The 14,437-nt window shown below is 43.5% G+C and overlaps 1 protein-coding gene across 4 annotated transcripts in view; it reads right to left on the bottom strand.

The window, feature by feature from the left end:
* LOC139264674 (cAMP-responsive element modulator-like) overlaps nucleotides 1–14,437 on the bottom strand; it is a 186,526-nt gene that overhangs the window by 117,146 nt on the left and 54,943 nt on the right. For all 4 annotated transcript variants that reach the window (XM_070881561.1, XM_070881558.1, XM_070881560.1 and 1 more), the window contains exon 3: nucleotides 9,665–9,791. In XM_070881561.1, coding sequence (XP_070737662.1) covers nucleotides 9,665–9,787 — 123 coding nt within the window. In that variant the 5' untranslated portion in view covers nucleotides 9,788–9,791. The remainder of the gene's footprint in view (nucleotides 1–9,664; nucleotides 9,792–14,437) is intronic.

The following is a 14,437-nucleotide window of genomic DNA, read 5'->3' as shown; positions in this document are numbered from 1 at the left end:
TCAGCCTGACATCGGTAGTGGGTAAAATGATGGAATCAATTATTAAGGATGTCATAGCAGCGCATTTGGAAAGAGGTGACATGATAGGTCCAAGTCAACATGGATTTGTGAAAGGGAAATCATGCTCGACAAATCTTCTGGAATTTTTTGAGGATGTTTCCAGTAGAGCGGACAAGGGAGAACCAGTTGATGTGGTATATTTGGACTTTCAGAAGGCTTTTGACAAGGTCCCACACAAGAGATTAATGTGCAAAGTTAAAGCATATGGGATTGGGGATAGTGTGCTGACGTGGATTGAGAACTGGTTGTCACCGACAGGAAGCAAAGAGTAGGAGTAAATGGGTACTTTTCAGAATGGCAGGCAGTGACTAGTGGGGTACCGCAAGATTCTGCACTGGGGCCCCAGCTGTTTACATTGTACATTAATGATTTAGACGAACATAAGAACATAAGAATTAGGAACAGGAGTAGGCCATCTAGCCCCTCGAGCCTGCTCCGCCATTCAACAAGATCATGGCTGATCTGGCCGTGGACTCAGCTCCACTTACCCGCCCGCTCCCCGTAACCCTTAATTCCCTTATTGGTTAAAAATCTATCTATCTGTGATTTGAATACATTCAATGAGCTAGCCTCAACTGCTTCCTTGGGCAGAGAATTCCACAGATTCACAACCCTCTGGGAGAAGAAATTCCTTCTCAACTCGGTTTTAAATTGGCTCCCCCGTATTTTGAGGCTGTGCCCCCTAGTTCTAGTCTCCCCGACCAGTGGAAACAACCTCTCTGCCTCTATCTTGTCTATCCCTTTCATTATTTTAAATGTTTCTATTAGATCCCCCCTCATCCTTCTGAACTCCAACAAGTAAAGACCCAGTCTACTCAATCTATCATCATAAGGTAACCCCCTCATCTCCGGAATCAGCCTAGTGAATCGTCTCTGTAACCCCTCCGAGGGGATTAAATGTAGTATCTCCAAATTTGCGGATGACACTAAGTTGGGTGGCAGTGTGAGCTGCGAGGAGGATGCTATGAGGCTGCAGAGTGACTTGGATAGGTTAGGTGAGTGGGCAAATGCATGGCAGATGAAGTATAATGTGGATAAATGTGAGGTTATCCACTTTGGTGGTAAAAACAGAGGGACAGACTATTATCTGAATGGTGACAGATTAAGAAAAGGGGAGGTACAACGAGACCTGGGTGTCATGGTACATCAGTCATTAAAGGTTGGCATGCAGGTACAACAGGCGGTTAAGAAAACAAATGGCATGTTGGCCTTCATAGCGAGGGGATTTGATTACAGGGGCAGGGAGGTGTTACTATAGTTGTACAGGGCCTTGGTGAGGCCACACCTGGAGTATTGTGTACAGTTTTGGTCTCCTAACTTGAGGAAGGACATTCTTGCTATTGAGGGAGTGCAGCGAAGGTTCACCAGACTGATTGCCGGGATGGCGGGACTGACATATCAAGAAAGACTGGATCAACTGGGCTTGTATTCACTGGAGTTCAGAAGAATGAGAGGGGACCTCATAGAAACGTTTAAAATTCTGACGGGTTTAGACAGGTTAGATGCAGGAAGAATGTTCCCAATGTTGGGGAAGTCCAGAACCAGGGGTCACAGTCTAAGGATAAGGGGTAAGCCATTTAGGACTGAGATGAGGAGAAACTTCTTCACCCAGAGAGTGGTGAACCTATGTAATTCTCTACCACAGAAAGTTGTTGAGGCCAATTCACTAAATATATTCAAAAAGGAGTTAGATGTAGTCCTTACTACTAGGGGGATCTAGGGGTATGGCGAGAAAGCAGGAATGGGGTACTGAAGTTGCATGTTCAGCCATGAACTCATTGAATGGCTGTGCAGGCTCGAAGGGCCGAATGGCCTACTCCTGCACCTATTTTCTATGTTTCTATGTACAGGCCTTAGTGCAGTCTTCTCTGATCGAAGAGCCAAGAGTAGAGTTTAGATTGGGCCCTGATGTATAATGGATTGGAAGAAGGATTTGACAAATAAATGTACATCTATTCCCCAATTTAAAAAACTAAAAGGGACAAAGTCCTTAGGAAATTACACTATCCCACAGAGATAAATCAACTATTAGCATGCCCACTCACAAATAGAATTATTGTCATCCTTTCTGGGAGTGGTGAAATTTAGCTAGGAGAATTACACGTCTAAAAGTTCTTACTATGTATCATCATTTTGTCTCAATCCATTATACACAAGACTCCATTCAGAAATGTATATTTAATTCTTTGACTAGAGGCTGCAATGAAATCTCTACCAGAGTAAAAGCACTGTAACACAAAGATAAAAATAACTGCAAGTAACACCAGATGAAAGAAAAAATGAGGGATAAGATGGAAGAAAGGTTTGCATTTGCAAGATTAAACATCATTCAAAGAACATAAAAGGCATGCCTTCGGTACATAATTAACATTCATTCATTCATTCTTCAGATAGAAGTAGAAGTATACAAAAGTATTGCAGGAACTGTTGGTTTGGCCAGCATATTTAGTGCAGCTTGGGCTAGTGAAACACATAGGGCTGGATTTTACGAACATCGGTGGGTCCATGGCGGGCGACGTTGGTGGCGGGTCCTGTCCCGTTGCTGGCTCCAGCCCGGCCTCTGAAATGAATTTACTGAAATTGGGCTTGTTAAGCCCATCCAGCGCGTTTCCCAGCCAATTAGAAGGAACAGGTCTGGTGACATCATTTGATGACGTGTCATCGGCCAGTTTCATTAAAGGGACCATGGCCAACTTTCTTTTAACATTTGTGCTGTCCGTGTACAACAGCATTGAGGCGCTGCAAACACTGCACAGAGGTGCACGGCTGCACTCGGGCTCTCCCATTATGGAGGGAGTCACAGCACGCAGGGAGGTCCTCTTCCGTTCCCATGGGCGGAAGAGACCTCCCCAGGACAACAACGCAGCCTGGTTGCACATTGCACAAGAGGGCACAAGCAGGGATGTCGTCAGGAAGACCTGGGTGCAAACGTTTCATTGATCTCAGTAGATCAGGAGACATTAGAACAAAGCCACACTCAACTTTATGGTAGGATTGGACAAGGATGAGGGGGAGTGTGAGGGATGGCTAGTGAGATGGAGATGTGATAATGTAGAGAGAGAGAGAGGGATGTGTGAAGGTGCAAAGTAAGTTGGGGTGAGTAAGGATGTGCAGAGTAGGGAAGGCAGAGTGATGAGGATGTGATGAGTGGCACAGCAGGATGAGGTTGAGTGTGGCTTTGCAGTAACGTTTTGTGATCTCTTGAGATTATTGAAAGGTTTGTGGCACTGCAGCCTAGTCCTCCTGACGATCCCTGCTTGTGCCCTCCTGTGCAATGTACAACCAAGCTGCGTTCGTGTCCTGGGGAGGTCGCTTCCACCCATTGGAAGGGAAGAGGAACTCCGTGTGTGTTGTGACTCCCTCCATAAGCATATGGAGGGAGTCATGGGAGAGCCTGGGTGCAGCCGTGCACCTTTGTGCAGTGTTTGTCAGTGTTAACAGCACCTCAATGCAGCAGAATACTGACAGCACAACTGTTAAAATGAATGTGGGCATGGTCCCTTTAAGGAAACCGGCTGATGACGTGTTATCAAATGATGTTATCAGATCCACTTCCTTTTAATTGGCTGGGAACCTCACAGAGCAAGCTTAACAAGCCACATTAACAGAAAATTCTTCTCTCAGAGCAAGATGGAGCTGGGAGCAGGGTTTCAGTCCGCCACCTGAGAAAACAGGCACCTGAAAAGACAGACAGAGCCTCGATTTAACGTCTAATCCGAAAGACAGCACCTCCGACAGTGCAGCACTCCACTGGAATGTCAGCGTAGATTTGTGTGCTCAAGTCCCTGGAGTGGAACTTGAACCCATAACCTTCTGACTCAGAGGCGAGTGTGCCACCCACTGAGCCACAGCTGACACTGTGCCCACTTCGCTCGGTGAAATCGCGGCCACAGATTCAGCGACCAATCTGTCCAGGGTTTGGGGGACATCGCAATCTTAATATGCGTCAGCCTTGGATCTGCACATTCTCGGTACTGAGTCAGGTTATGTTTCAAGCTCCACTCCAGAACTTGAGCTTAAAAGCCGCACAGCACTTTACTGCAGTGCTGAGGGGATTCTAAACTGCTTTGGGTGCCATCTTTCAGATGAGACTTTAAACTCAGGACCTGTCTGCCTGCTCACATGGACAAGAAAGATCCTATGGCACAATTCAGAGAAATGGCGTGGAGTTTTCACAATGTCCTGGATAACATTAATCCCTCAACCAACATCAACAAAACAATAGCCCACATTACAGCAGTGACTGCATTTCAAAAGTATTTTATTTGCTGTGAACACCCAGACATCATGAGGATTTGAAAGAGCTTATATAAATGCAGGCTGTTTCTTCAATATATTTTAAATAGTGACTTTTGTTTCAAAAAATTGTGTTTTCATTGTTTAAAAGTAGTTTATGTGCTGAGCTCAAATCCACAAAAATAGCTGCCATGTGATATCGTCTCAACTGACTTTTCACTGAAACAGTTGCATCGAATGACAAGTAATCAGTAAGTAGTAGGTATACCAATACCTGCTATTCTAATCTCCATGGAGTTGCAAATTATTAATCTCTGCATTCACTTCTTGCACACTTGACCTGATAAACTGGATTTCTGTCAAATCAGCTGCTTAAGAAGCCCAAATCAATGGTGTGATCATAATCCAATTTGCACACCTTAACTGCAAGTGAATTGTGCAAAGTGAAACACATGAGAATTCAATGGGGATTAGAAGAGTCCGAACACCAGGTATTAAGTTCCAATACATTTTCTCATTCTTTACCCTGACTTGCAAAACCGTCCCTGTGACAATAATTTAATTTGTGCATTAAAGAAATAACAGAAAATTCACTACTGCTATTCAACATTTATAATATTTACTGCAAAGGGTACAAATAGTAATGCATATGTGCACATTTTATATATATTTGCTGATGACAACTAGCTTTAAAATCTTTCACTCACATTGAAATAATTTTTTAAAAAACCTGTAAGGATTTCCCAGGTTCAAACTTTAATACCCATATTGATAGCTCCCTAACGGCTCAGCTGCTTGAGAGAGTAGCTGACCCTCACAGTCAAGGAATGACCTTGGTTCAATCCTTGGTCAATGCTAAGTTAGCCGATTTTAGTCATGACAGTTAGAGAGGAAATTCATAATTGCTCTGATGGAAGTACATGTGTTTGGATGTTGGGCGGGGACAGGACTGAACTCTACTGTGATGCTTCCCAAGGTTGAAAACCTGCATTCTGAGCTCACAAATGAAGGGCTAGGTACTGGAACGCAACCAAGGCTGATGCCTTTAGGAAGTGAGTAAGAACTGACAGAAAAATGAGAAAGAAAGAAAATATTTGGATTAAAAAGTGTCTTGTCCCTGCAAATATTAAATCTCCTTCCTGAGGCTGTTTATGCTTGTAACTTTCAGATATGTGGATGGCCAATCAGATGGTTCAGTGGTTGCACTCTCACCTCAGTCAGTGGGTTGTGGGTTCAAGTCCCACTCCAGAGACTTGAACACAAAATCTCGGCTGGTACTGAAAGAGGGTTGCACTGTCAGAGGTGCCGCATTTCAAATGAGACGTTAAACCGAGACCCCATCTGCCCCCTCAGGTGGACATAAAAGAACCCATGGCACTATTTCAAAGATGAGCTGGGGACTTCTCCCAGTTATCCTGACCAATATTTATCCCTCAACCAGCATCTCTAAAGCAGATCATCTGATCATTAACACATTGCCGTTTGTGGAACCTTGCTGTGTGCAAATTAGTTGCTGTGTTTCCCTACATTACAAACGTGATTACACTTCAAAAAGTAATTAATTGGCTGTAAAGCATTTTGGGGTGTACTGGGGTCATAAAAGACATTAGATAAAGTTGTTTCTTCCTTCTTTCTTTTTTCCCTCTCACTTTTTCAAGGGCACCAGTATTGATGGATCTTAATTAAGTCTTAACATTCTTGATCTTTTTGGTTTTGAGGACCCTCAGACACTCAAATTGAACAGTCCTTACGTCAGGAGCTGGTGCCAAAATCGCCAAACTTGATGAGCTTGGATAGTAATCGATCAGCCGGTGTCAAATTTTGTGACTTTTAGTTCTGTGTTTTGTTCTGTTCACACTTTTGAATGCCTCAGTATTTTGTTTATTGCTTTAGTTTGGCATTTTATCCCTTGAAGTTTAAACAATTAATTTGAGCAATGCTCATCACACTTGATAGGGTTACTACCATTATTAGCAGGCATGCATAAAAGATATGCACCTCTAACAGGATGAAAATTCTATTTTCAATGCACTGCTCTTCTCCAAATAAACAGGTACAAAAGCAAAATACTGCGGACGCTAGAAATCTGAAATAAAAACAGAAAATGCTGGAAATACTCAACAGGTCAGGCAGCATCTGTGGAGAGTGAAAGAGTTAAAGTTTCAGATCAGTGACCTTTCGTTAGAACTGAAAAAGGTTTGAGATGGAACAGGTTTTAAGCAAGTATAGAGACAGGGAAAGGGGGGAGCTGGGAGGAAAGAACAAAAGGGAAGGTCTGTGATAGGGTGGAAGGCAGGAGAAATTAAATGACAAAAGGGATGACGAAAGGAGATGGTAATGGGACAAGTAAAGAAACAAAAGTTGGGTCAAGAGGAGGTATAAATAGGAATATCAGAATCATCAGCAATAGCTGCCATCTGAAAAAATGGGGGCGGAGATTATGATCTGAAATTGGTGAAGTCAATGTTGAATCCGGAAGGCTGTAAATTCCTATTAACACTTCCTCTAGCCCCATCTTTTGTTTCTTTACTTGTGATTTAAATCTAAATCTTGAATATTGGCATATTTTGTGCCTCAACCTCTAACCTTGGAAGTGAGTTCCACAGCCTCACAACTGTGTAAAGAAACGTCTCTTGTTCTCCTTTCCAAATCTCTTACATTTAATCTTGTATCTCTGGCCCATCATTTGACCTCTCACCACTTCTATCATAGTACCCTGTAATATGTGCTGTTCTACTGAGAAAAGACACAACTTTTCAAGTCGTTCTTCTGATCTCAATTTTCTTGTACCAGGCAGTATCTTAAAAGAATCTGCTTGTACTCTCTTTAAACCCTCAACAGTCTTCCTACTGTAATACTGTCCCATATGTCATAGTGCTCAAACTGATGTCTTAAGGATTTACATAGGCTCTTCATTACCTCTTGGCTTTTATATTCTCTACCTCTTCTGATAAAAAAAAAAATTCCATTAGATATTTTTTTTAAAAATATAGCCTTATCAACCCGGTGATGTATTGCGAGCCTAAATTCCCAAATCCCTCAACTCTTCCACAGCACAGTGCCCAATTTGATTCAGAGTATAATTAGTGCTCTCTTTTTAAGCAAATTATATGACCACACACTTATTAACATTGAATTTCATCTGTCACTTTTTAGCCCATTCCTTCATCTTATGGACCTACATTGGCTCCCGGTCCAAAAACATCTCAAATTTATAATTCTCATCCTGGTGTTCAAATCCCTCCATTGCCTCGCCCCTCCTCATCTCTGTAATCTTCTCCAGCCCTACAACCCTCCAAGATCTCTGCATTCCCCCAATTCTGGCCTCTTTCCTCATCCTCCAGTGGCCGCCATCACTTCAGTTACCGAGGCTCCAAATTCTGGAATTCCCTCCCTAAACCTCTCCACCTCTCCCTCCTCCTTTAAGATGCTCCTTAAAACTTACCTCTTTCCCAGCCTAATATCTCGATGTGGCTCAGTGTCAAATTGTTTGATAATGTTTGTGAAGTGGCTTAGGGTGTTTTACATTAAAGGCGTTATATTTTTTGTTATCAATATCCCGTGGCAGCTTCATTTCGTTTTCTAAAGAATTAACCATACCTTCTATTTTGGTCATGTTGACACCACTCCCGCTAGGCCTATATCCAAACCACGATAATCATGGTGAACTGAATGACCCTAGATCTGAACCTTCTAACCAATTTTTAATTCAGTTTGCTATCCTCTCCCTAATTCCATACCCCTTAATCTTTTCTAGTGATCTCCCACGTGCCATCTTGTCAAAGGCTTTCCGAAAGTCCATGCACACTACAGTCACTGCATTTCTCCCATCTACGACGTCTGTTACCTCCTCAAAGGAGTTCCCTGAGGTTTGTCAAGCACTATTGTTTTTTGAAATTCATGCTGGCTACCTCTAACTATTTTCTCTTTATCTATAAAAATGGTAATTTCATCTTTAATTATGGATTCTTAAAATTTTCTCAACTAGAGTGTAAACTAATTGACCTATAATTAACCTGAGTAACTATTACTCCCTTTAAAAAAATGGGTACTATATTGGTCATGCTCTATTTGTCCTGCATACATCCACACTCAACAAAGCCCTGAAATATAATTTGAGACGCCTTGGCAATTTTCTCCCTCATCTTCCTCAGGATCATAGGATGTATCCCATCATGCCTGAGGCTTTGTCTTCCTTCAGCTGAACGAACTTATCTAAAATGTTACTTTTATCCATTGTAGTATTGTTCATCTTGTTCTCATATTGTTCCAATATGCTCTTTTATATGGGTTTTATTAAAAAATCTGTCCAATTCTTCAATCTGGCAAGTGTGCTAGAACCATATAAACTTATTATTTCTAGTAAAGAAACACACAGGGAATTATATTCCTAAATCTGTTGTCTCCTGTACTTTATTTTTGTCACAGCACTACAAAAGGTAAAGGATGCTGGTATTGCATAAATAGTATAGAGTTGCTCATAGCTGTTTCATGAATTGCTGTATATAGCCACGTCCAAAGTAGTTGAAGGCTTTGCATTGACTAATACTTGCTGTTTCTTTTAGATGGCCGCTATTCAGCTAGAGCAAGTCTCTCAAAGGTCTTGCTCTGCTTTCAACTAAAATTTTGTTTGTTGCATCCTCCCCCTTGGACAGACAGGGCACATAATATCAAAGTGTTAAATAATAATGACAGAATGTATGACTTAAAAATGAGATTGAATTACATCTGCACACCATGTTCCAATTATTCTATTGCTCTCTAATCCTGCTTCACTTGAAGTATACATTTAGTCGGAGGAGAATGCTACAGGGTAAAGGGGAAGGAGAGAACACTGAATAACTCGTGTCACAACGGGGCAGGAGAAGACAGGCTTACAAGTCTCCTGTCCATTTGCCCCAAGTGCTTCTAAGCTTGTCCACCTTCCCGAAGAACTTCCAAGAACATCCACGTCAAATGCTTTTCAGCCCACCCAGACTGGATCCTAGCATGCCAGCTTGCTTGTCCATCCATCTATGCTGAGTACTTCCCAGCTCATCCCACCAGCCAGAATACTTCCTGGATAGCGAATACATAGGTGAAAAAAGTTGGAGTGAGAAGTGAAAGAAAACGAGAACTGAAGTAAGAGAGCAAAAGAAGGTCATCAAAGGTTTAGGAGAAGAAAAGTGACAAAAGTGAAAAAGTCAATCAATGCTTGTGGAAATTCTAAAATAGTGGCTCTTCTTCATTACATAGTCTTTCTCACCAATTGGATAAATTCAATATTTGGCTTCTAAACAGCATTATCTTCTATATATGCAATTTAACATCCAAATACAATATAATAATTCAATCTTCTTTGCGGGTACAGCAATTCTTCCAGTATTACCTGCGCAATGGTGGGGATTTGAGTTTGAGAATTCTGAGCTTGTAATTGGATAGATTCACTATCTGTCATAGAATCTGTTACACTGCCATCTTGATGAGATTCAACAACTGATTCCATGGTCATTTGTCTAAAAGAATGCAAGACACAGGTGTTACTCAATTAAAAAGGTACAGCACATCATGTACATAGAACACAATTAAGTTGATCCATGCACATTCATTGTTTTTGCTTCAAATCCGTTCGGCATATTCTACTTTGGGGATGGGATGGAAGAAGAAATGGGGAATGGAATTCTGCCAATCTCCAATTTACCCGAGGCTTGTATTGTGTTTGCATTCTCAAGCCATGCACTCACAATCCAGAAAATTATATCGAAATTATAACACAAGCAGGTTCTTCAGCTCAACCACTCCAAGTACTGTTTATTCTCCACATAAGCAGTAGCTGTAATCCCATATGTCCATCCTGTTCTCAGATCCCTTTATTTCCCTTTCCTTCAACCATATATCTAACCCATTCTTAGATATTGGCATACTAATTGGTTGTGCATTCCACAGCCTCACAACCCTCTCTGTAAAAAAGGTTTCTCCTGCTCTCTGTCCTAAAACTTCAATCTTGTATTTATGTTCCCTCATTCTAGACCACTCAACCACAGGAAATGGGGTGTTTCGATCTACTTCAACTTAAATTACCTCTGTTCTAATGAAAACAACCACAATTTCTCAAGTCTTTCTTTGTATTCGTATTTGCTCCCATCAGGCAGTATCCTAGTCAATGGGCTGAATTTTCCTCTTTTTGCAATTTCACCCGTTTTCCAGCGCTAATCGCGGCGAAATCAAAATGAAAATTCATGACGGGCATTAGCACCAACTCCGGCGTTGCATGACAGAATTTGTGGACCGGAGCCGAAAGTTCTGACCGGAAGAAAAAAAGAAATTGGCCGTTCTGCGCATGCGCAGATTTTTGGGGAGCTTCTGGTCTGCTGTCCATTCGCAAGCGCTAATGCAGGGTGCAGCCACTGCGCGCATGCGCAGTAAACCTGGGGCTGAATCAGCCATTTTATTATTTGATTTTCATGATGATGGAGGATACCAGGCAGTGTGCATGAAGATTCACACAGGAGGCTAACAAAGCTCGAGGGGGCAGTGAAGAGGAGATAGCAGGAACTTCACAGATGGGGAGGATCCAGACCCCTGCCAGCGATTTTTAACAAGATCTGGAGGGAAATCGCTGAGGAGGTCTCTGCCTTAGATACAGTAATAAGGACTGTAACACAGTGTCGGAAAAAGTTTAACGATCTTTCGAGGGTTGTTGAAGTGAGTAAAATTTTTATTCATGCATTCTTTTATTACTTAAATTATAAATCTCATACACTATTTGTTCTGATGCTGTTGCTGTCTGAGCATTCTGTGGATTGCCTTCTAAAATGCATGATACATAGGTAAGCTTAGTATGGCACCTGATATGAATGATCTTCACACATTATTAAGATTGCTTTCTGAGATCTGATAAGATGTTTCGATGTCCTCCTGATGAACCACGTGCAACTTCCAAGGTCATTAAACAGAGGACTGTATTACATTCAGACAGTATGGAGCCTCTGGTAATCATTCCCATTTTCATCTTTGCAGGGAACCACTGGGAACAGCTGCAGACAGGCGGCAATCCACCTCAGACCCTACCACTTACAGACCTGGAAGAGCGAGTGGCAGGCCTCATCAGGATCTCAGATCGGGCAACTGCCACTGGTGCTGCTGACCCCGCCCGCTTGCATCCTGAGGGGAAGTCCTGCATATTGCCTGGGCTGGGTTGGGGCAATGTGATGCAGTGTCTGTGAAATAAGTTCAGGGCAATGTGAAACAATGTCTCTGGACTAGATATAATGGAGTTGCAGCAGTCCTTCAAAATGAGCCTGTGCTATACAACCTTCCACATGTCACCCTGCCTCTCCCCTGTTACTAACTACTCATCTGTTACTTTCTACTTGCAGATGACCAGTCAGAGGCGCCGAACCCTTGGGATCAACCCACCACGTCAGCCCAACATGTGGAGGAGGAGGAGGAATTTGACGAAGAGGAGTTGAGAGAGGCCATTCAGCTAACACCGGGGTGGGTGCAAATGCAGTCTACACCTCTTTTAAACACTGGTAAATGCGTCATCCGAGGATGATCAAACATTCCCGGGCTTTAATATCTTTGAGGCTCCTGGGACAAGCAGCGGCAGCAATGCAGTTCTGGAGTCGAATCCCATATGCTATCTCTCCAGAGAGAGAGTCGGCAAAGTCGGTCTGCTGACAGACAGACAGACGCACAACTGGACATGGTGGCACTGTCCAGGGAGAACATCAGGCTCACCGGTCAACTCCTTGAAATCCTGGGTAGGATTCCCAAGAGCAATGACAGTCTGAAAGCGACCATAACGGAGGTAGGGTCGCAGATTGTCGGTGCGAGCCGCAAAACCTGCGAGGCCATCAACGCCCACGAGGCTGGTGGCCTCAACCAGTCACACTGGAGTCCCAGAAAGTGTTGGGAGTTCAACCTTTCGGAGTTCCCCAGTGTGACACGCAGACACACCCCCACCATTTGACTATTCCCGCTCTTATTCTCCAATGAGACACTACACAGGAATGGTTAAGGTGAACAAAAGAATTTATCAAACACTGTAAAATTGTATAACTTTGTGAACATAATTTGAAAATGTTGAAACACCCACACCACCTGTGACTGGCGACGCCCAAGAGGCTCGCCAGTCACAAGCCGGGCCATCCACGTCAAAAGCTGGTCCAGTCTATCCCCACGAGACGTCTCCAATGTCTCTCCCCCGAACACAGCAGCGCTGACAACGTTGCTGCATGCTATCGTGGTGCCACTTGGGTACGAGGAGCAGGCGAGGGAGATGGATGCTGGTGTTAAGAGACCGTGAGGCAGGGATGTTTGTTATCATGTTGTTGTGCATAATCACAGTTTGATCACAATTTATTTTATTAAAGTTTCAACGTTTTAAAATTATGTTCACAAAGTTATAAAATTTTACAAGATTTGACAAATTCTTTTGTTCATCTTAACCATTCCTGTGTAGCGTCTCTATTGCAGAATAAGAGGGGGAGTAGTCAACATGGTGGGATAGAGTGGCCAGGCAATGGTGAAGCGTGCCGTTGACTCTTCAAGCAAAGCGTTGAATTATGAGCTGCTGACGTAAGGCTTTTGTAGCGGAGAAATTTCCACGATTCCTCCCCTGTGATTGTGGTGGGGGTGGTGGTGGCATGGGTTCCTCGCCAGGCTCCTCGTCCTCATCCTCCTCTTCCTCTTCCCTTCTCTCCTCAGTTTCTCCTACAATCCCCATTGGCAAATCCTGTCCCCTCATGATGGCTAAATTGTGTAGCATGCAGCACACCACAATGAACTCAGAACTGCTATGGGGAGTATTGTAAGCAGCCTCCAGAGTGGTCCAGGCATCAGAAGCGCTGCTTCAGCACTCCAATTGTCTGTTCGACGATGTTGTGTGTGGCTGCATGGCTCTCATTATAGTGATGCTCGGCTTCTGTCCGAGGGTTCCAGAATGGGGGTCATGAGCCAAGTGGTAAGGCCTTAACCTTTCTCCCTGACCATCCAGCTCTGGCCTTGTGGTTGAAACTGGAACAGGCATGAGACAATGTTCTCACGCAAGATGAAAGCATCGTGGATGCTCCCTGGATTTTGGGTATTGACTGCCATGATGCGTTGAGTATGGTCGCAGACGATCTGTACATTCATGGGATGGAATCCCTTTTGGTTTCAGAAAACCTCTGCATTCTGTAAAGATGCTCGCAGGGCGATGTGCGTAAAATCAAGAGCACCCTGAACCTTGGAGAAGCCAGCAAATCATCCAAAGCCTACAGCCCTCTCATTTTGGGCATCCTTGGTCATTGGGAAATTTATGAAGTCCATCCTGCATGCGTACAGTGCAGTAGTCACCTGGTGAATGCTGCAATATGTAGCATTGTGCTGCGAGATGGAGCATATGTCCCCTACTGATGCTTGAAAGGAGCCGGAGGCATGGAAGGCAAGCGGCACAGTCACCTTCACTTCGATGGGCATTGCAGTCCTGATGCCGCTGGTAGGCTGTCGGTCTACCGTTATGAGCTGGCATATCTCTGTCAACGCTTCCTTTCAGAAGTGCAGCTTTCTAATGCACTGTACCTCAGAGAGCTGCAGGTATGAGCGTTGTTCCCTGTAAAGTTATTGGGGGCAAGGCCTCCTCCCCATACATCTGCAACCTCTTCGATTACGTTCAAAATGATCAATAAGCCTTCTTGCAGCTAGATGCTGTATAAATACAGCAGCCAGGAATAATGGCTGACAGAGTACAGCCCCCATCTTTTAAAATGTCCTTTAAAACAAACTACAGACTCAGATAAAACTTCAGTATGAAAAACACAGCCTTCTTCTCCCAATCCTTTTATGCACTTATCCAGTGCAGCTCCCAACAACATTCCAGAAGCTTTTATTGCCCATTCCTAATTGCCCTTGAAAAGGTGTGGTAAGCTCCCTTCTTGAACTGTTGCAGTCTGTATGGTGAAGGTACTCCCATGGTAGCGTTAGGAAGGGAGTTCCAGGATTTTGACTCAGCAACAATGAAGGAATGGTGATATATTTCCAAGTCAGGATGGTGTGTGGTTTGGAGGGGAACTTAGAGGTGGTGGCGTTCCCATGCACCTGCGACTCTTATCCTTTTAGGTGGTACAGGTCGCGGGTTTGGGAGATGCTGTCAAAGAAGCCTTGGCGAGATTATGCA

Source organism: Pristiophorus japonicus, chromosome 5, assembly GCF_044704955.1.
Source record: "Pristiophorus japonicus isolate sPriJap1 chromosome 5, sPriJap1.hap1, whole genome shotgun sequence".
Classification (NCBI taxonomy): domain Eukaryota; kingdom Metazoa; phylum Chordata; class Chondrichthyes; family Pristiophoridae; genus Pristiophorus; species Pristiophorus japonicus.
The sequence above is the reverse complement of the archived record's forward strand: the minus strand, read 5'-3'. Positions and strand labels throughout refer to the sequence as shown.